This window comes from Lingula anatina, chromosome 6 (assembly GCF_051362555.1).
Source record: "Lingula anatina isolate TDL-2025a chromosome 6, LinAna3.0, whole genome shotgun sequence".
Classification (NCBI taxonomy): Eukaryota; Metazoa; Brachiopoda; class Lingulata; order Lingulida; family Lingulidae; genus Lingula; species Lingula anatina.
In genome coordinates this window covers 7,946,257-7,972,890 of record NC_141772.1, presented here as the reverse complement: position 1 = coordinate 7,972,890, position 26,634 = coordinate 7,946,257, and the positions used below count along the sequence as shown (strand labels likewise).

The following is a 26,634-nucleotide window of genomic DNA, read 5'->3' as shown; positions in this document are numbered from 1 at the left end:
TTTTTGGGGAAAAATTAACAAAACTATGGGCTGCCTTGCCATCAAGACACCTTGCGGTTGATTTAGGAGAATAAGGAAAGGGCTATGGCTTTACAAATGAGTACGGGAGGGTTTCAGCCAGGCGCAGGTTCCGTGCCTGCTACACAAGTGGAATTAACCATTTCATGCAGGTAAATTTAAGGAACAAATGTCTAACTTGCTGAACTTTTTATAACAGTTTAATTGTGTAATTGTGATGTGCTCGCCTAAGTTCAATCTGTCGCTTTACTTTTTGGTGTCAAGTCAGAAGAATGTTTATTGTAGGTATTTTGCAATCTGATGTTGAATCATTCACATATTGTGAAATTACAAAGAACAAATGACAAATACGATATAATTCTCGTAATAAGCCAAAAGTGATGACAGCGAATAACATTTATAATTTTACAGCATTGAATTTAAAATGCTGTTCTCAAAAGAAATAAAATATCATTGAATATACAGTATTGTACTGTACAATTTGTAGTAAGGACATTATTATTTCATACTAATATTTCAGTTTTAACCATTATGATGGGGATTTTTAGCCTATGCAAGAGTGTTTTACTTTGAATATTATATTTCCAGGAATTTGAAGGACAAAGATGTTTTATCTAAGTCGGACCCAATGTGTGTTTTGTTTGTCAAAGGATTTGGAAGTAATTCTTATACAGAGGTAAGACATAAGTTAAAAACTCAGACACAATTCTCTGTATTTATTATTATGCATGTATTGGTGTAATAGAATTGATTTCTACATTTTCTTTTATTATTATTTTTGCTGTTAATTATTTTGCTGATGTTTATACCTTAACTTGTGTTTCTTTTTTACTTCAAATCGTCACAATCGATGGCTTGAGGCATGCTTCATATACGTGCAAATGAATTTGACTTTAATTGGGATGATCACAGTTAGTTTGGCTGCATTTGTCAGGTGTGGGAAAATGTTGAGATTTCAACTGAAAGATCAGGGGTGTGTGTGTGTGTGTGTGTGTGTGGGGGGGGGGGGGGGGGGGGGGGGGACCACAAGGTACACCCGGCATATACATGTATAAAGAAATAGCTGAGGACAATTATGCTATGTCACATGGAGCACAGGGATAGCAAAATTGTTTGGTTTTATACCATTTCTCTTGTCAGACTGTGTCTGATGAAAGGATAACATTTCAAAGAAGAGAATAGATACCCACCTGCTGTGCACAATTCTCCTCTCCCCTGATCTGCCCTTGTATTACCATCTAATTGTGACATTGTAAGGCATCTCAATGTATTAATTCTTGTTTTTGCAGTATGGCAGAACAGAAATTATCCAGAACACACTTAATCCTGAGTTTGTCCAGAAGTTTCTCATAAACTATTTTTTTGAAGAGAGCCAGAAACTGAAATTTGAAATGTAAGTTCATGCTATTTGAAAACTGTTTATTTTGTTAATTTTAGTTTAAAAATTTAGTCAACTTTTTCTTTAAAAAAATCCTTTTGTTAACAAATTTTGAATACAAATTTTGAAATGCATTCTCAGTTCGAGAATTTTTATATGCCATATGTTTGTAAGATCATTTGATATCATGTTCATTTATGCTTTATTTATATTTCATTACAGTTATGATTCAGATTCTGCATCTGCCAGGCTGGATGCTCATGTAAGTTTTTTTTGGAAAGATCGGACAATACAAATGCAAATATGCAATGCACTCTCAGTGTAAAATGGTATATATCATACAATTTTATATTGGAAGTTTTTACACATTTTGCCATACCTGTTTCCATCATTTGATATTTCGGAATGTTAGGATTAACAGTAGAATAGTAATGATATTATTATTATTGCACTTCCTGTGCCCTTAATTTCATCAAAATAATGTTCAAATTTACATATTTTAAATGATTATCTGCAGTGTTTGCCTCTTAGGAAAATTAGTTGCTGGACCGAAGGACCAGCCATCTTGAAAAGTAGCTGGACAGAATGTCTGATGGGTGGGAAAACTTCTCAGCCCGTTCTGTAAGTTGTCTACCCCAGGCAGACGGTCCAGCCTTAATTTCTAACACTGATTATCTGTGTGTCTTTCATTCTCAGGATTTCTTAGGCAGAATTGAATGTACTTTGGGAGAAATAGTGAGTGCTACAAAAATTGATAAACCCCTGACGTAAGTAAAGTTTGGATTTCACTTTCATAACATAATTTCTTTTGTTTATAGCCTTATAGCAATGTATTATTAAGGTAGTTTGTCAGGTTTTAAATAATCCAGGTTTTATATTTGTTAGAGGGTGAAAGAATGTTACTGAAAGCATTGGATTTTACTGAAAGCAACTTTAACATGAAAAGTGTTTATTTACATTGAGTATATTAAAATCAATTTTCGTGAATTTTTTTTATTATAGAGGTCTTTCGGGTAATTGCGGGCATATAACAGGTAAGACCTTCTACATTAGTTTTTATTACCCCCTTCCACCTCCCCAATCTCATATTGATTAGCTTCTACTGTAACAGTCAGAGAATAACTATATCCAAGGGACTTAGGCTATTATTCATATAAAAAAACTATTGTGAATGTGCTGTGGGTGGAATCCTTGGACTTGTGCCGAATTTGAATCAAACTTTGATTTGTGCTTATTTTCTTTTTTTACAGTCAGGGCAGAGGAAGTTTCACAATGCAAGGTAGGTTAATAACTAGAATTATCAATCACTCCTTTACTTGATTTGATATTTTTTCTTAAAAGTTTTCTGTAAAAACGACAGTTTGGTTGTGGCCACTGAAAGTGGTATGTTTTCATTAATTTTGATTTGGAATTTTGAGGTATTCTTTGATGTGATTCTTCAGATGTGAAAAACCTATCTGGAATAGTAACCATCAGAGGCCATGTTTTTGGTTTTGATTAAAACTTTAGAAAATCATCATAGTTCTTAAGAGTTTAAGATTCTTTAGTGCACTGAAATGCTTAAAAGTACAGTCATTTTATTGTATTTGTAGATATGAATGGAACATCATAACCTTTTGTTGGACTGTGTATTCCAATTCTAGTTTTAAGACATAACAATTTAAAAAGATACTTTTCAGGAAATTGCCACTATGCAGTTTAGAGCTCATAAGTTGGACAAGAAAGACTTTTTTGGAAAGTCTGATCCATTCCTAGTTTTCTACAGATGCAATGAGGATAGCAGGTATAACCGGATTTCAATCTAATAACTGATTTAAAAATGAACAAAACTAATGTCTTCTGCCATGGAAAAAAAAAGCATTAAAATTATTTTAAAAATAATAAGAGACATGCATTCATTAAAGTTTGTACATGCTCCTTTCCTTCCAACAAAATGTAAATAAACCAATGCTGATAAAAGTGGCTTTCTTGGTTGTCAAGAAAATTTTTTTGCTGACTATTTAATTACATATGAAAATGAAGTTAACTATCCCTAGCATGAAATAGAAGCAAAAAAGAAAAAAATTATTAAATCACAAATGAGGATTTTAATGGATGACACACAAACTATACTTAATCTGATAATTGGACTCAATCAACAAATAAATAAATGATGTATAGCAGTGTCACAGCTGAGACTGTTCTATTTCAGCTATTCTGTTGTTCACAAGACGGAAGTAATAAAGAATACATTGGATCCAACATGGCGGCCATTTACAGTACCAGTCAGGTCATTGTGTAACGGAGACTATGACAGGTAGAGTATAACGGCATGGCACGGCATGATATAAAATTTGCTGAAGGCTACTCAACAGCCATTTGAAATAAGTTAGGTATGTTAATATAATATTTGAACCGCTGCATAGTTGGATAATGGAAGTAGTAAAAATAATACTGAAGATAATACTGATGATACTGACACTAAAAAAAAGCACTAAATGGACAAAATCTTAAAAAAGCAGACACTAACAAGCTTATGTCAAGGTGCTTTCCTTAATGTACAGTTAAGAATAAAATGCATATTCAGTTTATTCTTTACATTTCAGGTCAATAAAAGTGGAATGCTATGACTGGGACAGTGATGGAAGGTGGGTTAAGAGCAGTAATGGTGAATGTGATTTCTTAGATAAAGTTACATGGTGCAATACATTTTATCTTAAAGGTATCCTATCCAGGCTTTTCTCACTAATTCTAATTTTCCTCGAAAACAAATCTTATATTCAGGAATTATTGGTTGAGCCATCCTAGTACTTGGACTGGATGTTGGGTACTATTTTTAATTAAATAATTAAGTTATAAATTTTTTCATTTTATTTGTAGTCATGACATAATTGGAGAATTCCAAACTAATATAAGGGAATTGTCGCATGGTCCTGTGCCAAATAATGTATATGAGGTAAGGAGCACTATTATTAGTAGTTTTTTTTTTAAATTATAGCAAGTTATGTGATTGTATGTATTTAATAGATTTATTTCAGGACTAAGGGATATATCATGATTGTGTATTTACAGCTGTCAGTCAGAAGTCTTTAGATGCAGTATACCCCCAAGTTATAAGATGTCCTCCACATATACAGTAATTATGATAATATAAAAATTACATATTAAATTTAGTAATGATAGAAAAACACCTGTGACGGTACAAGGCATGCTTTGCTTACCTGTAATTTTGTATTTCAGTTTTGCAGGCAATGTCTGGAATAAAGTGAATGTGGTCTTGTTTCAGAAATGAAATTTATAACTTTCATGAAATATATAACTTAGTAATACGTAATTCAGTTTATTTATTTATTTTATTTTAGGTCATCAACAAGGAGAAGAAAGCAAAAAAGAAATCATACAAAAATTCTGGTCGGGTGAGTAATGTACTAAATCCCTTAAAATTATTAAATGTCTTGTAATAGTTGGATGTTACCCAGTCATGATGAATAGTTCAGAATGCTTCTGCATTTGGTTATCATTCTTGTGTTCATTGAAAAAAAAAAACAGGGCCTGGGCCTTACTTTGTTTTAGTTTATACCAGTGTTGTGTATGATTTATGGTCTTGAAAATATAAAGAAACTGAATTTGTATTCAGTGCACAGAAAGTCGGTATTTTTGTAGATATTTTTTCCTTAAATATTGTTGTTTTCTGCCCTTATCCAAAGATCTTTCCATGTAACTCATTTCAGTATTATAAAAATTTTTAAACTTACAGGTGGAACTTATGAGCTGTTCCATTGTGCAGGAGTATACTTTCTTAGACTATGTACAGCATGGGTAAGTGTGCTTTATATTGTCTTAGACTATGTACAGCATGGGTAAGTGTACTTTATATTGTCTTAGACTATGTACAGCATGGGTAAGTGTACTTTATATTGTCTTAGACTGTGTACAGCATGGGTAAGTGTACTTTATATTGTCTTAGACTATGTACAGCATGGGTAAGTGTACTTTATATTGTCTTAGACTGTGTACAGCATGGGTAAGTGTACTTTATATTGTCTTAGACTGTGTACAGCATGGGTAAGTGTACTTTATATTGTCTTAGACTGTGTACAGCATGGGTAAGTGTACTTTATATTGTCTTAGACTGTGTACAGCATGGGTAAGTGTACTTTATTGTCTTAGACTATGTACAGCATGGGTAAGTGTACTTTATATTGTCTTAGACTATGTACAGCATGGGTAAGTGTACTTTATATTGTCTTAGACTGTGTACAGCATGAGTAAGTGTACTTTATATTGTCTTAGACTGTGTACAGCATGGGTAAGTGTACTTTATATTGTCTTAGACTATGTACAGCATGGGTAAGTGTACTTTATATTGTCTTAGACTATGTACAGCATGGGTAAGTGTACTTTATATTGTCTTAGACTGTGTACAGCATGGGTAAGTGTACTTTATATTGTCTTAGACTGTGTACAGCATGGGTAAGTGTACTTTATATTGTCTTAGACTATGTACAGCATGGGTAAGTGAACTTTATATTGTCTTAGACTATGTACAGCATGGGTAAGTGTACTTTATATTGTCTTAGACTATGTACAGCATGGGTAAGTGAACTTTATATTGTCTTAGACTATGTACAGCATGGGTAAGTGTACTTTATATTGTCTTAGACTATGTACAGCATGGGTAAGTGAACTTTATATTGTCTTAGACTATGTACAGCATGGGTAAGTGTACTTTATATTGTCTTAGACTATGTACAGCATGGGTAAGTGTACTTTATATTGTCTTAGACTATGTACAGCATGGGTAAGTGAACTTTATATTGTCTTAGACTATGTACAGCATGGGTAAGTGTACTTTATATTGTCTTAGACTATGTACAGCATGTGTAAGTGTACTTTATATTGCCTTAGACTGTGTACAGCATGGGTAAGTGTACTTTATATTGTCTTAGACTATGTACAGCATGGGTAAGTGTACTTTATATTGTCTTAGACTATGTACAGCATGTGTAAGTGTACTTTATATTGTCTTAGACTATGTGCAGCATGTGTAAGTGTACTTTATGTTATCTACCTATGTGCTGCTAGTGTAAGTGCACTTTATTTGTCTTAGACTATGTACAGCCTGGGTTAGCATGTGTACAAAAGTAATATATCTACCATACTTTGTGACTATTTACAAAGAGAGTCATTGTACTTGATAGCTTTTAAAACTTTGTACAAAGAGGGTAAGTGCACTGTATACTATTCTTTACTTTCATAGACAATGTATAGTAGCAATAAGTCTACTCTGTGTCTATTCTTTCTTAGATCAAAAAAGATATTAAATGGACTGACTATGTAATTGTGACATTGTTTAAAATAACACAAATTGTTTGAGGATTGCTGGTATTCATGCACCTGTTCAGAGTTAGTCCTGGTCACTTGTTTGGTTAAATCTTGTTTCTCAACAATCTTGGGCCAGTGATTGATAAAACTGCTCAGAACCTTGTATAATATTATTGTTATAACTTACACATTTTTTAACATGATCTTATCTGACATAACATTCTTTCAAAATAATTGTGCAAATATGGAACTGTCTTTCACATGATAAAACCTTGAGAGTAGTCAGACTTTTTTAAAAGCTGTCATACTGTGGTAAAACACATCCATGTTATAAAAGACATGTATTGTATAAATGAATTATTCTCTAGGACTGAGATCAATTTCACCGTGGCTGTTGATTTCACAGCCTCCAATGGAGACCCACAAAAGTCCACGTCACTTCATTATCGCAATCCCTATGGACTCAACCAGTACCAGACGGCACTTATGTCAGTTGGAGAAATAATCCAGGACTATGATAGGTGGGTTTATATGTGACCTCTTGCTTGACGTGGTTATTCGTCTATTTGTAGAACGGAAATGAATTTCACAGTAGCCATAGATTTCACAGCTTCCAATGGCGACCCACGTTCCGCAACCTCCTTGCACTATCTGAACCCTTATGGTCCCAACCAGTATGCAACAGCTCTCCAGGCTGTGGGGGAGATAATTCAAGAGTACGATAGGTAGGATCTGGCCCCAATTTCACTAAAAAAAAAATTAAAGTCAGCTCCCTGGCTTAGTTGACTAGGATTTCCATGAGAATGCTGTTACACTGCTCCTGATAGGGTAAGATGTGCCCATGTGACCATGTAACCTTGGAAATTAAGTTCTTAGCCAGGAAACCTGACTTAAGTTTTCTTTAATGAAACGGGGATCTGGACAAAAAATTAATATATCGTTGGAAAGTTCTTGTAAGCTGTTAGAATTTTCATGAAAAATTTACAACAGACCACTAATTTGGTGTACGTGCAAAGGATTTAAGGATGATTAAAGTTTAAGCAAAGCTTATTGAATTTCTCAGTTTTCAGTGTTAATAAAGACCTTTGGGGCTACATTTTACTGCAAAGTAATGCTTATGAATATGAGTTTTCATGTGAGGTGAATGTATTTTCAGCTCACATATATAATGATCACAGTGTCTTAAATGTGCTGTCCGATCACTGTAAAGTTAAGTGTTTTAACTTTCAAATAAATAATTAATTTTCTTGCCTTATCTTTTACATTGTTTCTCTTTTCCAGTGACAAGATGTTCCCAGCACTGGGTTTCGGAGCCAGACTCCCACCAGATGGCAGGGTGTCGCATGAGTTCTTCTTGGTGAGTCCCACAATGCACCTGCTACTCTTCTGTAGATGGCAACACAAGGCTAAGGTTATAATAGTTCATTTTGTGGAAACAGTAAACAGCAGTCAGTGCAACCCTACCAGTTATGATGTGAAAGCTGACTGAATTTTTGTTTGAAACAATTTACCGAAAACGTTGTGCTCAAATGTAAAAACTAGAAAAAAAAATTAAGTTTAGATATTCAACAAAATTCATTTTTGTAATAGCCATTAATAATTTTGATCATCTTTTCATCAACTTTTACTTTGCCATTTTGAGTTTAGCATTCATTTTGATATTTTCCTTCCAGAATGGCCAGCCTAACAACCCATATTGCCAGGGTATAGAGGGGGTAATGCAGGCATACTACCAGGCCCTCAGCACTGTGCAGTTGTATGGACCAACCAACTTTGCCCCTGTGATCAACCATGTTGCTAGGTAATATGAAAAAGAACCTGTTTGTGGCTTCAAAATGGAGTTTTAATGGTGATATGTTTGGCAGTTTGGTGTACTTAATTGAAAACAGACCTGTTTGTTTGTAATGGGACTGCAACTGTTCACTACTTTGTACAGAAAAGTGGTCTATACAATGGATCAGTAGTAGGATTCAATAGTCGTGATGTCCATTAATTAAAAAATTGGATAAACTTGCTGAAAAAGTAAGAACAGTTACTGTAGTTTTAGCACTACTCATCTTGAAATTTGAATACATATACAATATCTGTCTGACTATCAAATTTCATCGTAAAACGGAAATACCATGTTTTAATGATCTCTTATTTAGATTTGCAGAGGCGTACAAAGACGGCTCTAACTACTTCGTACTGCTGATCCTCACTGATGGCGTGATAACAGACATGCCCTATACCAAAGATGCTATTATAAATGTAGGTAGAGGTTGGGTGGATAGTTCTACTCTACTCTATTCTATTCTATTCTGTTCTGTTCTGTTGTATTATGCAAGAGAGATGTGTTAATTGTTCCACATGATAATATGGAGACATTTACTAACTTGAAGATATCAAACAAGATGATGCAAAACACAGATGAAAAACATAGAAATCTGGTACTAGACTTGGCTGAAGTGCAGCACAGATCTAAAACATAATAATAATGTAAGTGACCATATGGGCTGGTCACCTAATATGCATAACGTTTTGCCATTAACGTTATTGATGAGGGCTGCCACATAAGTGTCCACAGTACTAGAATTTTGACCAATATTTATATTGGATGTTTCCATTTCTAGGCCTCAGTTCTGCCCATGTCCATTATCATAGTGGGAGTTGGGGATGCAGATTTCTCAGGTGAGTTATATGTTAAATCTCAAAATTGCTTTCCATGAAACTTTTCTATTTTTATTTTATTTATTCATTTTTAATGCAATTTGGGAATCTTCTTTTCAAGAATGAAATTTAAATTATCATCTTTATTATCAAAAGACCTTGTTATTGCCACTGTTCAGTGTAATTCTGTGGAATATGATGAAAAAAATTTTTTTGGTTTACATGTATAATTTGAAATTATCATTGTAGGATTTGTGTTGCTTATAGATAGCCTTTCTTTGCTAAATTCAATGTGAGAAAAAGTAGTATCTTTGCTCACACAGTGTTTTCTCTTCTTCTTGTCCGTATTTTAAGTAGATCATCTTCCTTTCAGCTATGGAGGAGCTGGACAGTGACAACCAGAGGCTGCAGTCACATGGCAGGTATGCAGAGAGGGATATTGTACAGGTGAGAAAGAATTTCTTGCATTTCACAAATAATAGGACATAATGTCGTGTTCAGTCTGAGTAGTTAACATGTGAATTTTTTCTCAAGCAATGTTGTCTATTGTGTATTTTAGTGTATCTCTGACATGTGTATACATTTCCAATCTTTTTTGTTTAAGAATTTTTTTAATGAAGTAGCATACCTCAAGTAATATTTTGTAAAATAAAATACACATGGGGAAGAAACACTCTCCTAAATGAGGCATTTTACCAACACCCATAAGTAAATGTTTTGTGAATTTGATCCATTTATTTTTTGTATATTCACTTTGGAACGATTTTGCATTGACCAATTTTTCTAACTTTTATTTGTATTATTACTTAGTGTTCAGTAACATTGGCCTCAAACCTGTGCAAAGGGGGAATTGGATTGACAATTCCAATTTTCTTTACTAGCGTTTATCCTCCAGCAGTTGGCATTTTCAAACAGTTTTTTACTGTTATTTTTAGTTATTAGAATTGTAATTGTAATTTTTAACAATCTCTTATTGATCTCTGTTCTTTCCAGTTTGTTCCCATCAGGCAGTTCCTCAGTGCTGGACAACAGAATGTAGAGATGACAAAAGCCAGGCTTGCTAAGGAAGTACTAGCAGAGATACCAGAACAGTTCATATCCTTCATGAAAAAACATGGAATTCAGCCTAAAATGCTGCGAGGACCCCCACAGCAATAGGAGGGCCCTCTTCCACTCATGTATATCAGATCTTCTGCAGCATCCCGCCTTTTATGGAACATTGTTTGGACCACCTGCCTTGTGCTATTACTGTGACATCATGATAGTATGTCTGGGTTTATTGATGGTTTGCATATTTAACTTTTTAATTGGATGTAATTTGTTGCAGGCGACCAGATGTTCACAGTTCACAAAAGCTGCGTCATGACCACTTGGTCATCTAGAATATTGCCTAGAAGTGATATAAATGATCTATACCTGAAGGATCTTTCAGATGGTTTATTATTGACTTATTTATTTTACTCTGAAAATGGTTGGAATTATCCTGTAGGATTGATTGTAATTTCTCGCCACCTTGGCACTCTCTGACATAATGCTCAAACCATCTATAAGCACAGAGAAAAATATCAAAGGTTCACCACATCTTCCAGCCTGTTTTTGCAAATCATGACATAAAATGGGAACACCTAGAATGCTGTGTCATTCCTTACATTATTTACCAGGAAAGTCCATTACAATGTTCTGCTGTTCTTCACCATTCAAACATAACTTTGTACCAGTAAAACAGGCTTGTGAATTATTAGTAGCACCATGGTTAAAATACGATTTTACCAGTAAAGATAAGGGTCAGTCCTTTATTGTTTTATCTTATCTTCTATTTTTGTAAATGTAACAAATTTACTATTTTTATGCCAACTTTTTATTACTACCTGTAGATTGTCTTCCTAGTGTGACTCATCTTTTTTCTGCTCATATATTTCATGTCATTAGAATTTTAAATGCATAATAGTTGAAGAAGTGCAGAATCAGGAAACATGTTCTTATAGCATTGTGATGTATGATAGAATTATTTGTAAATGGGCTTCGCTGATGAAGTTTTTCCAGATATCTGGTTACAAGAACTAGTCAACACTTAATCAAGCACTTATTAGGTGTAATTGAATCTACTTGTTCAGGCAGCATATTAGCTCATAATTGTAACTATTGAGAGTAGAAAATTGAAAACAGTTCAGTGTAAATATGTACTAAAATGGCATTTTGAATTTTCAAAAAATCTTTACTCATCCTTAGAAATGATGCATCTTTAGTCTGTGATGTTAGCCTGCTGAATGCCAGTAGAATTGAAGGTAGAAAAACATTTTATCCTTACATTATTGTTAAAAATGCTTTCCATCTCTGGGACTAGGTTTTATTATAATTGCCTTATGATGTCTTCATTTTGGATAAAGATTAAGAAATATGTTAACAAACTTTTAATAAATGTTTTTTTTTTCAATATTTTATTTATTGAGCAATAATTGTATTATATTTTTATGGGACAGTTCAAGCAGGGAACACTCAGTCTCACAAAACTTAACTTGAAAGTTAGTCTTGTCTACTTTGAAGCAGGATATAAATCTGTTCTGTAGTTCAATAAAATACCAACTGTCAAAGTAAAAAAGTTTGCCACCTCCTACTTCGTGAAACTGCCCCAATATTCTTATATAAGGGAACCAATACAAACTTATCCTGGGTCAAATTAGATTGGTTTCCTTGCTTAAAATTGAGGCCAACTTTCAACTTGAGCTCTTTGGCCTCAGGAGATCATATTACTTTACTCATTTAACACAGCTAACACAATGAAATGTAATCAAAGAAAATGCTGTTGAGAGATCACAGATAAACTAAAGATAAATATATTAAAACAATAAACAACAGTCTACCCTTGCTAGTTGCATTCTAAAGTATGCAGGCAATGATATGGATAACATGTTATTATTTTGTGGCTGAATTTTACATTGTCTATGGACTGGCATTGATGACAATCAGTTTCTGAATAGATATTTAACATAATATCAGTTCACTTTTAAGGTTATCTAATTGGATCTCTTTAACTTGCAAACTCTGGGAAAACAATCCACTTTAAAATATATATCCTAGGCATAATTATAATATTTACAATCTCATTTGTGAAACTTATAAAAGAAAAATCTCTACAGTGACATTGATCTAATCTCAATAACCTGATTTTATGTAATTATTTAATATCTGTCTAATCTCATTTAAAATCATTTCTAAAATAAATCACAAAACAATAGAAATATTCTATTAATTATACATAAATTTAAATTATACACCATATGTCTTCTGTGGCAATAAGGCCATATGTTTAATAGTGTTTTATTCTACAGAAGAGATAACTGAGCAAAGTTTCATAGGTATATTTTAAGAATTGGTGTAAATCAGTCCAAACCACAAGTATACATCTCGTTTACATTAAAGTTATATATGATATAAAGCTTCAATTGGGACCAGAATAAGTAAATAAAAATTATTCAGTAAAAGGGTGAAACTTAAATTGTACATGTATTCTGGACTACAATGTCTTATTTTGTTTACTAGATACTAGTACTTGATTTAGCAATGTAACAATGAATATAAACTATTTTACCACTGAAGTATAGGTAACTGTCATAGTATTTCAATTTTAATTGAACTTGATACATGAAAATACTCTTAGAGTTTTAATTGAGTATTCTACAATATTACTATAAAAAGCCATGTACATTAAAAATAGAACAATGTAATGTATATTATTTGACTACAGTTTATAACTTCCGATATTAAAATATCACTTCCTGTTTAAAGTACACCTTTTAATCACTTTTATACAGGTAAACACCTCAAAGTTACATGTTTTGATTTGGTATAAACTCAACAACACCAAAGGAAAGGTTCTTATTTTTTCCTGAACCACTCGGAGAGCTCTTTCCACTAGATGGCATCCTCTTCTCTGAAATGTCACGTTCCATGTCTGCTGGAGGTATCCCCACCCCTGCCTGATATCTCTCCAGTTCATCTGCACTCAGACTGTTTCTACCTGCCAAAGGTGCATAGCTTCTATCAATCAATTCGCCATTACGTTTAACAAGCACAGGCCCAGCTGGGTCTGGAACTGGTGACGGATTCATCCAAGATGATTGGTCAGAGCGAACTGGACTTGGATCGGTACTTATCCTTACTCTGTCCGCATGAGAGGGGTCGAATTTAGAGTCAGATTTAGATCCATGCCCCTTTTTATGTTGTTTTTCCTTCTTGTCTTTTTTTCCACCCTTGAAGTTGAAGATTGATTTCTTTTGGGGTTTTCTCTTCTTGGCAGGAACAGGGCTCCTCCTGGCTGGAATCTCAGCTGTTGAAGTAGGAATGTTAAACTCATGATGATTGGTCATCTGCTGAGGCACAATTGCAGCACCATCTGGTGATGTGTCTAAATTATTCAAGGAAGGTTTGGCAATATCATTAGTCTCAATAGATGATGGTGCATCGTTATTATCCACTCCAGTGTCAGTTACACTGTTCTGTGGAAAGGACGGAGTCATATCTTCATATGGTGGAGAGGGAGCATCTCTCCGAGGTGTGCTTGTCATAACTCTTTGCATAGACCCAGGCCCAATTTGCACACTATCACTGGTATCATTAGAATCAGTCCGTGTCCACGGATAACCCAATACAGTTGGTCGCCATGATGGTGACCCAGGATCACTCTGATTTTTCGAGTCACCATGATTCTTTGGTTTCCTCTGTTCTCTTTGCAAAGGAGTGTCTTTGTTTTCGGCTTCAATCGAGTAGCTCCAGTTGCTGTCGTTAAATATTGACGACTGCTCATCTGGCAAGTCAATGACGGTGACAGGGACATCGTCACCAGGGTTCCCTTGAATTGGGGACACTGAGATATCACCATTTCCGTCGGGGAGATCAATAATTGTCACAGGAATGTCATATCTCTCAGGAACATAATTCCTAGAGTTAATGTCCTTTTTACTATTTTTACTGTTTTTACTGTTAATTTTGGCCACTGCAGCTGCCACTCTGTTGTCTGTGTCTTTTTTCTTGTCTGTCCAGGGGCGTCCGTGCCCATTGGATCGTAATGAAGCATTTCTGTGTTCCTCCCTCTCTATCTGACTGGAGGAGTGGACATCTGCCATGACTTTGACCTGTGTGGATGTGTCTGCTTCCTCACGTGCTGGACTGGGTTTCTTCAGACTGGGCTTTAGAGGCGCGGGTGGAGGAGGGGTCCTGTCTTGACGTTGTCGCTTTTGAGCAGCATCTTGGGATTGCATTGTTGAGGTGTCACTGGAAAAATCCACAGACACTTCCACTGTGCTATGATTTTTGCTGCATTTTGTTACAGCTGATGTGCCGTCCTTAGAAAATGAAGTCACCTTCTCCAAAGACATGGAGTTTAGACCATCATCTGGTGCTTGGAATAAGGCTGCACTCTTGTGACCTGGGGAACTTTCTTTGTGATTTGAGGTGGGGATGCTCACAGCCATTCCATCATATGGTATGTATCCCTCATTCACTACTCCTCCATCCTGATGGCGTTCTGGGCTAGAACCAGAACTTCCAGGCCCCCCAGACCACAGATTTGCCAGGTTGGCAGCTGCTTCAGATGACAGCTCTGAATTATCCAGAGCCATGTGATGCTCTGGCCTCATCACCGTTGCAACACCAGCTTTATACTGGCTTCCAAATTTATTCTGCATTCTGTGCCAGCTGTCGTAGTAATGGCGCACATCGTAAACTGTTCTGCCTTCCACGCTTTGTCCGTCTGGAGTGACACGCTCAATTACCCTCTGTTCTCCCTTTTTGTAGTATTTCTGTTTTGAAAAATGTTACATTTCAATTATTTTCCAAAAAAAAAAAAAAAAAGGAAAACAAAAAGTTTGAAGAAAAAAAAAAAACAATTATGCACAACATGTTACACTTCTACCTGTAAGTAATACAATATCTATATCTTGCAAATAAATTTAAGTAGGTGGTTTTAGTCTTTGAAATTTACTTGTGTGTTAGCGTTCTTACAGTTGATATTCATCACACCAAAGAAAACAACCTACTTTCTCATGGGTGGTTTTCACCCTGGGAAAAGTATCTGCTCCATTTATGAGTTGAATTTTATCCCCAGTGTGAGGATTGGCTGCACTGCCTACTGAGCCAGTAGGGTACTGTAAGATATAAGGTACAAACAACTTCGTCAAGTCACTTTATATATGCAGCTGCGGTCAAATATATACATAAGAACTATCATATTGTCTAATACCCATTGATAAAGCTGAAACTGATGATCATTGAAAACACTTACAGTCGTATGTGGAAAATTTTTCATTGACCTTTTACTTCAAATTACAAGGTCAAATATCAACCTCATAATGACCTTGACCTACTTACCTCCCCAGGTGACCTCAGAACAAACATTTCTTTGCTTAGGGTGGAATTGATGAGCTTTTGCTTATCTTTCCTGTTCCTGTGCAGTATAACACAAACGCAGACCATCACAGCTATGGCAAGGACGACAAATGCTACGATGCCACTGATGATGAGAATCAACTGCTCATTGGTCAGAGTTGCCATGGCTTCTGTATCTGAATATAAGCAATTTTATATGTAAATTATACATGTACATATGGTAAAATACAAGAAATAAATCTTTTCAAGCACCACTTTCTGTATCAGGCCCGTAGCCAGGGGGGGTTCGAAAGAACCGCCCCTTTTGCTGGGAAAAGGTCCACTCTGGGTAAAATTTGAGCTAGGTACATGAAGTTTTTATGGGAAAAGGTCCACTTTTTCAGAAAAAGAACCCCCCTTTTGAAATTGCTGGCTACGGGCCTGTGTATCATGCAGTTTCTATTCAGTTATGTTGTTAATGAATCTGATCCCATGCAATTATTTGCTCTGTTTGTGTATATTCACAAAATTAATCCTACATGTGATTCACTGACTGTTTTATGATTATTTTTTAAACAAAATATTTGAATTCTGTCACATCTTTACCCTGTGTTCCTGTAATCTTCACTGTAATACACTGTTCCTGTGTAAACTGAGAACACTCCCAGGCTATCTTTACCAGTCTCCCGGTCACCTGAGCTGCTAACTCACTATCACCTTTCCACTGGAAGACAAGAAATCAAGATAGCAGCCAAATAATATACATGTAGTATATCGAGGATCTCGAAAATCCTAAGGTTCATATTGGTCCAATAAATCATATGCACACACCTTTGATGAACTTTGCTGCATTACCAGTACACTATACACTTTATCCATGCATTAATTGAGATTATTGAACCTTCAACCAATGAACCTTCAAACTATTGCTATGGCCCCAGTATGTCAATATAGTACAAGTCTAAAAACTTGAAAAAGTCAGAACTGTGCCCAACCGGCCATGGCCACTTATTTAAACTTTTAAAATGTTTCCATTATCTTTTAGAGTGCAGAAATTTTCCTTAAATTCACTGACTTTGCCTCCCCATCCACCCAAATAAAGAGTTCATACTTGCAATCAAACCCATGCATCTGTGACCAGTACACACAATCAAACTTGGCAATGAATCCACATACCTGTAAATAGATGTTCCCATCTCTCTCGTTTTTGTAGCTGATAAATCCGACTTTACTCTGTGGATTGCTAAATGTGATCCAACCGTCATTGGTCAAATGAAGCACAGAGGTCAAAGAACAAGAATACTGACCCAAGGGACTCAGGGAAGAGCCATCTGGAACAATTAAATTTGATTAAACAATTAAACAGTATTCTTGAATTTGTGGTGTCTGAAATTTTGATAATTATGACATAAATCATTTGACACTGATCAAAAGGACGATAAATTAATATCATGTTGTCACAAACTTAAAATTTTATAGAAATATTCAATATAAGTGGGAATTTTGCAATTTTTGCAATATCTGAAAGAGAAACAGAACAATTTTACATTTTGCCACGGTATCAGGACAATTCCCCCCCGGACAATTCCCCCCCGGACTATTCCCCCCGGACAATTCCCCCCCGGACAATTCCCCCCCAGGACAATTCCCCCCCGGACGATTCCCCCCCCCCCCCAATTATATATATTTATATTCAAATATAAAGTAAAGAGTACAAAGTTCAAATCTTTTTATCCATTTTCTGAATATTTCTTAGTGTGATGATGCAACTGGAGGATAAATAATATTAATTTCATTAAACAAATTACTTTAATGGAGAAGTACAGAACATTTTATTAAAAATCTGATCAAAGTATATCTCCAGGTAAAGGAGGGGTACACAGATGTTCTCACTCATCCAGGTAACCCTTTGATGAATTAACTGTTACTTTTAATTGCTTAATTACCCTCCCCCCTTGATTAAGTAAGTCTTGAATCAAGGTGCACCTCTAGATAGAGGTGGGGTAAACAGATTTTCTCGCTTATCCAGGTATCCCTTTGACTATTTGTCACTTTTAATTGCTTGACCATTATCCACCACCCACCACACTAAAAATAATCATAAAATATCTGTTTACCTGTTCATCTGTTTACCCCACCTTTACCTGAAGGATAGGTGGTTATACTTTGATTAGATATTTAATCAATCTTTCTGTACTTGTACTCAATGAAAAAGGACTTTGTTATAAAATAATTTGTTTCATGATGAAGCTGTATTTTCACACTAAAAATATCAATAAAAAGGAAGAAATTTTTTTAACTTTACACTTTCTACTTTATATTTGTATATAAATGTATATTTCTTGGGGGGGGGAATCGTCCAGGGGGGAATTGTCCTGGGGGGGAATTGTCCGGGGGGAATAGTCCGGGGGGGAATTGTCCGGGGGGGAATTGTCCTAGAATCTTTGCCACATCATGTCTTGCATATTAAACATCTTTTAAATCAGTTAGCTATCAATACTTAATTGAAGTTAAAATATATGTTATGAGCCAAAGTTATTGCTCATTTAAACAATACAGTATTACCTTTTCTGTACAATGGAACATATGGTGCAACTGTCTGCCCTGTTAGAGGTAAAACAACTGGCACTATCCTATCTATTCTGTCTTTCAAGTATATGTCTTGGCACTCTGAAAGGTGAATTAAATTTTATGTATAGGCTTTTTAAATCATGTAAAATGGTTCAAACTTTGAAACTGGATCAGCCAAAGGTATCAAAAAGCAGGTATTATACACCTAATTATACCAAAATAGAAATTTCTGCCCAATTAGCTTTAAACATGGGAGGACTCCAGATTTCTTATAACAGGGTTCCACCAAAGCATAAGTCACCAAATAAGATTTTTTTGCCCCTCCCAAATTAATTGCTGCCCTTTTTATCAAGGGTCGTGGTTTTGAAGTTATGAGAAAAGAAATATATGTGATTCATATAAGATATGTCTGACCTTTGGGGTTTAGCCAGTTTAAAGTGTGTGAAAACTGAATCAATATTCTTATTTTAAGTATTCAGTATTGACTATGTTTTGGGTAATTGTTAGGTGTGGTGAAGATGAGTGGGTGTGCTGGTGCCTTCAAGAAATGTACAACACAATGGGTTATGTTTTAAATTCATTGGACAGTGACAGACAGACACAAACAGATATTTAAGTCTACTTTGAATTTTGGTTTCTTTTTGTCACCTAACATGAATAGTGTTCTAAATAGCAGAAGAATACAAAAATATTGTCCTAATCTCCACCCTAAACCGAGAAAAAACGGAGCACTTTGGGGTATTTTGCAATACTAAGTGCATAAAGCATGTATTTTCTATGCCTCAGGGTGTGTCTAAATTTTTCTCTCCATTTTGGAAAGTACTGGGGCTGAATTCAGCACTGTGGTTATGATCAGGTGAGACTCGTGACAATATTCAGGATGAATCAATTACTAAAATCATTAAAATTCTTACCAGTGAGTTTACTGATACAGATCTCTTGGGACTCGTAATATGTGGGTGTCGCACTGTCACACTGGCACTCACATGTCCTGTATGCCTCGGCTTGGTATGCCACACAGATTGCCTGCTTACAATCTGGGACAGTGAATATGTCTGCCTGGCCTAGCTGTCTGGTGATGGTGATGCTGTTGGTTTTATTGACAAGAACACTTATTACGAGTAGGAGCTTCAGTATGAGTAATGGCATCTTCTGGAAAGAAGAAGAAAAATAAAAAAGAAGTGTTGTTTACATTTATCATAAAATTGTGATCATCAGTGACAGCAATTATTGCATCTTTCAAGTTGGCCAATAAGAAAGATTGGTAATTCATTTAACCATTTATTTTTTTCTCTCTGATGCAAATCTACCTTTTTATCATGATATTTGAAGGAAGATACACATTTATATTAATGTTGAAAATGATTCTGGAAATATCAATTTAAATTTGTTCTTTTTTTTAATCATTCTAAAATTTGTCAGTGTTTGGATTATAAATAATTACTTTAATTTTGACAAATAAATTGTCTGGAGCTTCACCACATACATATCAATTTAATCCTTAAAAAGATAATTTTGCATATTATTATTAATTATAATAAATCAGCTTTGAAAATTTATACTGAGACGTGATGAAACGTGATGAAAAAAATGACATGAACTTTGTGCGCAGCAAAACTTTTTAGTGAACTTAAATGATTAGATGCTATGTATTTCAACTCAGATCTAACAAAAAAAATACATAAATATAATAAAATAAAAAAGCACCAGGTAAAATTAATCATATTATAATTAGTGTTAAAAGTATAAATTTTAAAGCTCAATTGATACTTATAAATGATAAATAAGAATAAAAAAGAAATCTTTGAAAAGGCCAATTCAGAAATTTATTTGTGCAAACATTCCAAATACTAATTTCAAGGCAATATTGTCACTTTTTATGTACATAATCATAATCAATGATAAGTATTAAGCAAAATAAACTCCTTTTGTCACTATGTGTTTTACCACTGGTCTTTCTTGTTCTTTATTGTTTTGTTTTCAGATACATTCCTTCATTGATTAATCTATATGTATAGCACTCCATGTTATGTTAGTAAATAAATATGCTACTTTGTGTTATTGATCTGTAATATAGTCAATAAGTAAATTACACTGAAGTAAGATACTAAACATATTTGTCTTAAACAATAATGAACTACTCAGAAAGAAATGAAACTGGTCAATTCTGAATCATTGCCAAAACTAGAATAGGAATGCACACATACAAAAAAGATCGATTACAATTGGTATTCTGCAATATTGAACGTTGATGAATTTGAAAAGAGCTCAGTCTATCCAAGCCGCAACACTGCACAGCATATCTAGAGAAGGGAGAACTTACGACAGATTTAACAAACACATGAAGATCAAAATGTGCCAAATAGTTCACAACACTGAAAAGTTTAACATGAAGTGCTCAAATTAACAAACCACATTATTTTTTCACAGTCTGTCATTCAACTAACAGCAAAAGCATGCAGTGGTATGATGACTGTGTGTCTAAAGGTGAATGTCCAGATATGTACCCTGCATGTGGACAATCAAGATAATGGATTATGAAAAAGAATTATCTATGTTTTCTATGACTCCATAAGTTTGTAATTTAAAATGTTAAACAGAAGTGGATATGGTACATATATTTAACTCTGAATGACCAATAATAACTACTAAATTTGAATTTTTTGTTGCTGTTAGCACTGCAATTCTGGTGCGATTATGATTTGAATTTAAAATCAGGCTATATTAAATGTATATATTCAAAATCATTGTCAGACTGCTTTTATTATTTTAATTGCTCATCAGTGTGTCACTTTCAGTTATGTGATTTTTTTATGCTTATTGTATCCAAAGAAATAATATTCTAGAGCGAGCAGCTATATTTTAGGTGAGCTACTAGTCTATACTTGGTATCATGATAAACTGGCAATTCACAAACACATATACCTGGACTAAAAAAAAAATCAATTCAGATATGTGCACTCACCTGTCCATAATAATACAATCATAATCCTCTCATTACGGGGCAGAATGTATAGACTTAATTGCAATCCTCTTATCTGTGCTCCACATCTGAACTTTGGTGTTCTCCAATTCTCCTTTCTTCCTTCTCACGCTTACTGGGCCTCAAGGTGGATGAAGACTTAATCCACTGGTTTATATTCCTCTGTGTGATAAAAGTCACTCTAGTTGTTTAACAACCAGCTATATTTGCTCATACAATCACCAAGGTTTGCTCAAAACTTGAAAGTTTTGAAGTTTAATTGCTATGCTTGGATGATTGGCTGTCTCTTCAGGGTAATAGTCCAAATCTGAAAATATCATTGACAGACATAGTCAGTAACCAATGAAACCAGCTGAACATTTTGATTATTAAAATAGATTAATTAAATTAATTAAGAAAATTTTAAATGGAATTTCAATTGATATAATTACTATAGGCCTAATGACTCAATCTTTTCAATAGGCAAAAATTATCAAACTTTCAGAAACATAATTTTATAGGCACAAAACTGATGAAAAAAAACTCAACCATTACTATATCTAACCAATGGCATGAAAAAGAACTTCACTTAAAAAGTGTAACATTAACTTAAAATACATATAACTTCAATAGATATTTTAATTTATTAGTTTCGGCTAATAATTGTAATTAATTGTAATAATATTTTGACTGGCTCCTAAAAATGTCCCTATATATGATTCCTGTTAAAAAAAAGAAAATACCACAAATTTTGCTTATAATAGTGCCATATGTTCCCTAGGTGCAGATTAGTGATCATTCTTCAGACTCAACCATTTTTCTACCAGGTATTTCACTGTAGATGTCAAAGTTACCGTTATTAATAATGAACAAGCTCATTAATCAAGATCAAGACATATTGATTTACTCGTAGCTGTGTATTGAGAAAAATAACCCATCTATGAAAGTCATCTAAAATGCAATAGCTGCACTGGGATATATCCAACACATAACAGAGCTTTGAAATGATTTTTTTCCCTTTTTTTAGGATTATGCTGTCTACTGAACAAAGTGACCTTTTCATCTTTGCTTAAACACCTTATTTTCATTCAGTGCCAATAACTGAAGATCATGACCATTTTACCAAAATAAAAATCTCTCTGAAAGGAACAATTAAACAGGAAGTAAGATTAGAATACTGTATCTGCACATTTTCATGATTTTGACAATAATTTCCTTGAATTAATTTAAAAAATCGAGTTACTTTCATCCAAGCAAGATAAATGAAGTGTCACTGCTTTCACAGGTATGTTGAAAGCCAATCCTCAGTAACAGCAAACAAAAGGGCACATATGTTAAATGATGAGTTTGAATTATAGTTAAGCAGAACATAATTGATAAGTAGAGTACAGGGAGGATTTAAAAAATGAGACGAAGGGATCCACCCTGAAATTAATTCTGATTTCTGCAGGCCGAGGCTCTTCTGAACAAAATTGCATTTACTTTTTCCATCTCATAAACAATGATGACAATTGTTGCACAGACACAACATCAAGTGAAAACCCCCAAACTAGAATATCGAGCATGCTATGTTTGAAATAGCAACCCAAAACTACAATATGGTGCATGATATGTTTAAATTACAAACACTCCCACACAAAATCCACAGTGTGTTTGATTACACACCCCAACATCTAATGGGTCAATAATATTCTGGCCGTTTAACCATTGAGAAGAAATTATTACATCACAAAGATCAACATTTGTTTTTCTGGACAGGGTACCTGCTAGACCAGGCAGCAAATTAGCTAGACAGGTGTGTCATATATGCTCTCAGTAGCTGGGCTACTATCTCTTAAAGCAGTATGTCTATTTGAGGAGATAGTATGTGTGGAGACAAAATGGAGAGATCGAGTGAGAGAGAGAAACAGAGAGGGGTGGCAGCAGTCCAAAATTTTTGGATCAAAATATTTTCCCATGCAGTTATGCAAAACTTTTCTTACAATAAGATCATCTTGCCTGTGTTCTTGATAAATTGAATACACTTTCCTAGCTGCCAGTTCTGTACTGGTACTTTATAAGGGGGCCGTAGCAATAAGCCGAAGGTTCAATAGTCCAAAGGTTCATTGGTCCAAATGTTCACTAAAGAACCTTCGGACCAATGACCTGTTTAATTATTCATTGTTTAACGACCTGTTGATTAAAAAACTGATGAAAATGTTACTATTTTTCGGACCAATGAACCTTTGGACCAATGAACCTCCAGACTATCAAGATGCCCCCTTTTATAAGTTATAGAGTTGTCAGCCTAAGTAGTGTGCTGCACATCTTTGAAGATCACTTTTTTGTCAAATTTTAAACATGTTCTATTAAACATTAGCTCTTCAGACCCATGTTTACTCATTTTGAAACATGTTTTGAAAACTTAAACTGCAACTCATCTCTACAATGATATCTATGCTCAAAAACTATAATTATAAAAATAATAGTTGACATTTATCAGCTGTCTGTTACACAGAATACTACAAATTAGTATTTTACCAAAGTGCACCTGTAAGGTAATCTATACGTTTACAGCTAATTAAGGAGCATGAGTCCAGGTACAATGTTTGCTCCTAGAGAGCATGAACCAGTTTTGTAACCGTAAACCAACATCACAACCAGTAATTTTCAAAATGTGATGCAAGTCAGTATTGTTACAGTATACTGGTGCGGAACCAGTAATTTTCAAAATGTGGTGTAAATGATACACAGCACCTGGAGATTTCCAGTGTATACGTAGCATAACATAGCAACAGTGTTAACCTGAAGAAGAGTTGCTGAGTACACTGAAGTGAAATGGAGCGTGTAGTATTTACTTCCTTGAACTACCTTTTATCCCCTGGGACGTAAGCATGTCTGTTTAAACATGGCCATATCTGAACCCCAAAGATGAAAAAAATACTCCCATCAAATAATAAATAATTCTATAACTGAATATCTCTACACTAAAATTTCAGCCTCATGTAATAAGAAATGAATAAACAACGGACTTTCTTTTAGATGTATATATTTATGCATCACTTTAACCCTAAAAACTGAGGTTAGTATTATTTAATCCATGCAGGTGACTTTGAAATAAGTCTACTTGGTCTAACACACATTATGTTATACATTGTACTTACACAGGGGACTTCAGTCGGTGTATCCACAATTCACACAGGCTTGTCCTTGTACGGTTGAAGGTGTTTGAAGGCGTGCCACAGGCAATGTATTAGATTCATCGGCTTAAACTAACAGATGGTCTCCCAAGTTCCAAAAAGCTGTCCTAGAGAAACCCTATAGAACACCCCAGCACCTTCTGACACTCCAGTTGACCATACAAGTCCAAACAACTCACGTAATGTCCGAGTTAATACAGAATAGCCCGTTCCCACTCCACACACATTTAACTGGTAGATACCTTACAGTATAAAACTAGGCTACAATAGAACTTACCTTAAATCAATAACTTTGTATTGAGACGCACAGCAGGATTTCTAGGGCTGTGCACAATGGGACTGGCGAGGCATAAAAACAGGGGGTACTGTTTGTGAAGGGTCACGTGAACAAACAATGCTAAATGCACCGTTGATTTCTAAGGGTGCTTAACGGAAAAATAAGTAAACAATGCCTGGGTTCTTTCAGCCCATTTGTGTGTGGCGGAAGGAATTTATATTGCTAGTGCAGAACAGTTGCCAAATCATTATAAAAGGGTAAATTTCACACCAAAGACCCTCGGTGCTACTCTTACACATCTGAGAGGGTAATTGTGGCCATGTGGCCAGAAAACATGATGGAAAAATTGGAATTTTCTACAAAATGTCTGTGGTAGTAGAATTACATTATGTTGATGATAAACAAGAAAAAATTATGACATCTGTTCAATTATTCTAATTATAGCTAAAAAAAGATATGTGAATTTTGAAAAAGAACAACTTCAACAGTGAAATTAAATACATCAAAATGTGAGATGACACATATCTTATCAATCTAAAAGGCAAAGCAAGAGCACTAATTAAAATCTTACAATGGCAGGAAAATACATCAGGCCAGTTTAATATGTTCCAATGGAACTTTGTCAACTTTTCAACTTCTCTTCTATTTATTACAATGTTTATGTACAGACACAGATGTGTCTGTACATATAGCCATCATCTGCGTCTGTCGTCGCCGTCGCCGTCGCTGTCGCCGTCGTCGCCGTGCACTTTTACCGATAACACGATAAGTGGAAAACTATTTTTTCTTTTGGCTTGAAACTTACAGAACTGATGAATATTCATAATACGCAGGTCAAGTTCGAAAATCAGCATGATCGGGTCACTTATAGGGAATTTATGCTGTTTTTTCACTTTTTTCAGCATATATGCAGCACCGATAACACGATAAGTAGAAAACCATTTTACCTTTTGGCTTGAAACTTACAGAACTGATGAATATTCATAATACGCAGGTCAAGTTCGAAAATCAGCATGATCGGGTCACTTATAGGGAATTTATGCTGTTTTTTCACTTTTTTCAGCATATATGCAGCACCGATAACACGATAAGTGGAAAACCATTTTACCTTTTGGCTTGAAACTTACAGATCTGATGAATATTTATAATACGCAGGTCAAGTTTGAAAATCAGCGTGATTGGGTCATTTTTAGTGAATTTAGGCTATTTTTTCTCTTTTTTCAGCATTTATGCAGCACCGATAACACCATAAATGGAAAACCATTTTACCTTTTGGCTTGAAACTTACAGAACTGATGAATAATCATAATACGCAGGTAAAGTTCGAAAATCAGCATGATCGGGCCATTTTTAGGGAAGTTATGCTGTTTTTTCACTTTTTTCAGCATATATGCAGCACCAATAACACGATAAGTGGAAAACCATTTTACCTTTTGGTTTCAAACTTACAGAACTGATGAATCTTCATAATACCCAGGTCAAGTTTGAAAATCAGTATGATTGGGTCATTTTTAGGGAAGTTATGCTGTTTTTTCACTTTTTTCAGCATATATGCAACACTGATAACATGATAAGTGGAAAACCATTGAACCTTTTGGTTTGAAACTTGCAGAACTAATGAATATTCATAATACGCAGGTCAAGTTTGAAAATCAGCATGATCGGGTCATTTTTAGGGAAGTAATGCTGTTTTTTCACTTTTTTCAGCATGTATGCAACACCTTTGTGCTATATGACGGTACTGTATGGATAGCAGTCTTTAAAATTGTCCCTTGGGTGATCACTAATTAAATTAAGGTCTATAAAGTCACTTGCCTACTCATTAATTTTCAGTTGGCCATTAAATGAGATTACATAAAACACTCCTTGAGATTTCCCTGTAAAGTCCCATAGGTTTAGCTCTCTTAACTGTGTCACAAAATTAGGATTTGGT

General features: G+C 34.7%; 2 protein-coding genes across 5 annotated transcripts; one reads left to right on the top strand and one right to left on the bottom strand.

Annotated features, from left to right (window-relative positions):
* The first annotated feature begins 15 nt into the window (after positions 1 to 15).
* Positions 16 to 11,785, top strand: LOC106178651 (copine-8). Of its 2 annotated transcripts, none has more exons than XM_087014851.1 (20): positions 16 to 170; positions 607 to 694; positions 1,308 to 1,411; positions 1,619 to 1,658; positions 2,093 to 2,163; positions 2,399 to 2,430; positions 2,647 to 2,675; positions 3,076 to 3,179; positions 3,588 to 3,692; positions 3,982 to 4,023; positions 4,256 to 4,331; positions 4,738 to 4,791; positions 5,133 to 5,194; positions 7,273 to 7,425; positions 7,982 to 8,057; positions 8,374 to 8,501; positions 8,848 to 8,950; positions 9,313 to 9,370; positions 9,723 to 9,796; positions 10,343 to 11,785. In XM_087014851.1, the coding sequence occupies exons 1-20, from the start codon at positions 85 to 87 to the stop codon at positions 10,505 to 10,507; spliced, it is 1,650 nt and encodes a 549-aa protein (XP_086870977.1). In that variant the 5' UTR covers positions 16 to 84; the 3' UTR covers positions 10,508 to 11,785. The 2 variants fall into 2 exon arrangements, with proteins under 2 accessions (XP_086870977.1, XP_086870976.1); XM_087014850.1 differs by lacking the exon at positions 7,273 to 7,425 and adding an exon at positions 7,069 to 7,221.
* LOC106178650 (uncharacterized) lies at positions 10,625 to 25,351 on the bottom strand. Of its 3 annotated transcripts, none has more exons than XM_087014848.1 (9): positions 24,702 to 25,351; positions 21,249 to 21,573; positions 19,198 to 19,435; positions 18,278 to 18,382; positions 16,889 to 17,043; positions 16,319 to 16,436; positions 15,716 to 15,909; positions 15,385 to 15,492; positions 10,625 to 15,147 (listed from the first exon to the last, which is right to left on the bottom strand). In XM_087014848.1, exons 3-9 carry the CDS (start codon positions 19,430 to 19,432, stop codon positions 13,177 to 13,179), a joined length of 2,886 nt encoding a protein of 961 aa, XP_086870974.1. In that variant the 5' UTR covers positions 19,433 to 19,435; positions 21,249 to 21,573; positions 24,702 to 25,351; the 3' UTR covers positions 10,625 to 13,176. The 3 variants fall into 3 exon arrangements, with proteins under 3 accessions (XP_086870974.1, XP_086870973.1, XP_086870975.1); XM_087014847.1 differs by lacking the exon at positions 24,702 to 25,351 and adding an exon at positions 24,389 to 24,695; XM_087014849.1 differs by lacking the exon at positions 24,702 to 25,351 and adding an exon at positions 24,389 to 24,695 and having other exon boundaries at positions 19,198 to 19,432.
* Positions 25,352 to 26,634: the final 1,283 nt, after the last annotated feature.

What these genes read in the sequence shown, in the direction of transcription:
- LOC106178651 (XM_087014851.1), top strand. Translation starts at nt 85, where the DNA reads ATGGCTTTACAAATGAGTACGGGAGGGTTTCAGCCAGGCGCAGGTTCC. An exon ending in GACTGGGACAGTGATGGAAG is followed by an intron (nt 4,024 to 4,255) that starts GTGGGTTAAGAG and finishes TTTTATTTGTAG; the next exon opens with TCATGACATAATTGGAGAAT. An exon ending in TTAGACTATGTACAGCATGG is followed by an intron (nt 5,195 to 7,272) that starts GTAAGTGTGCTT and finishes GTCTATTTGTAG; the next exon opens with AACGGAAATGAATTTCACAG.
- LOC106178650 (XM_087014848.1), bottom strand. Translation starts at nt 19,432, where the DNA reads ATGCCATTACTCATACTGAAGCTCCTACTCGTAATAAGTGTTCTTGTC. An exon ending in CTGTATCAGTAAACTCACTG is followed by an intron (nt 18,383 to 19,197) that starts GTAAGAATTTTA and finishes TTCACCTTTCAG; the next exon opens with AGTGCCAAGACATATACTTG. An exon ending in TGTTCCATTGTACAGAAAAG is followed by an intron (nt 17,044 to 18,277) that starts GTAATACTGTAT and finishes TAATTGTTCCAG; the next exon opens with ATGGCTCTTCCCTGAGTCCC.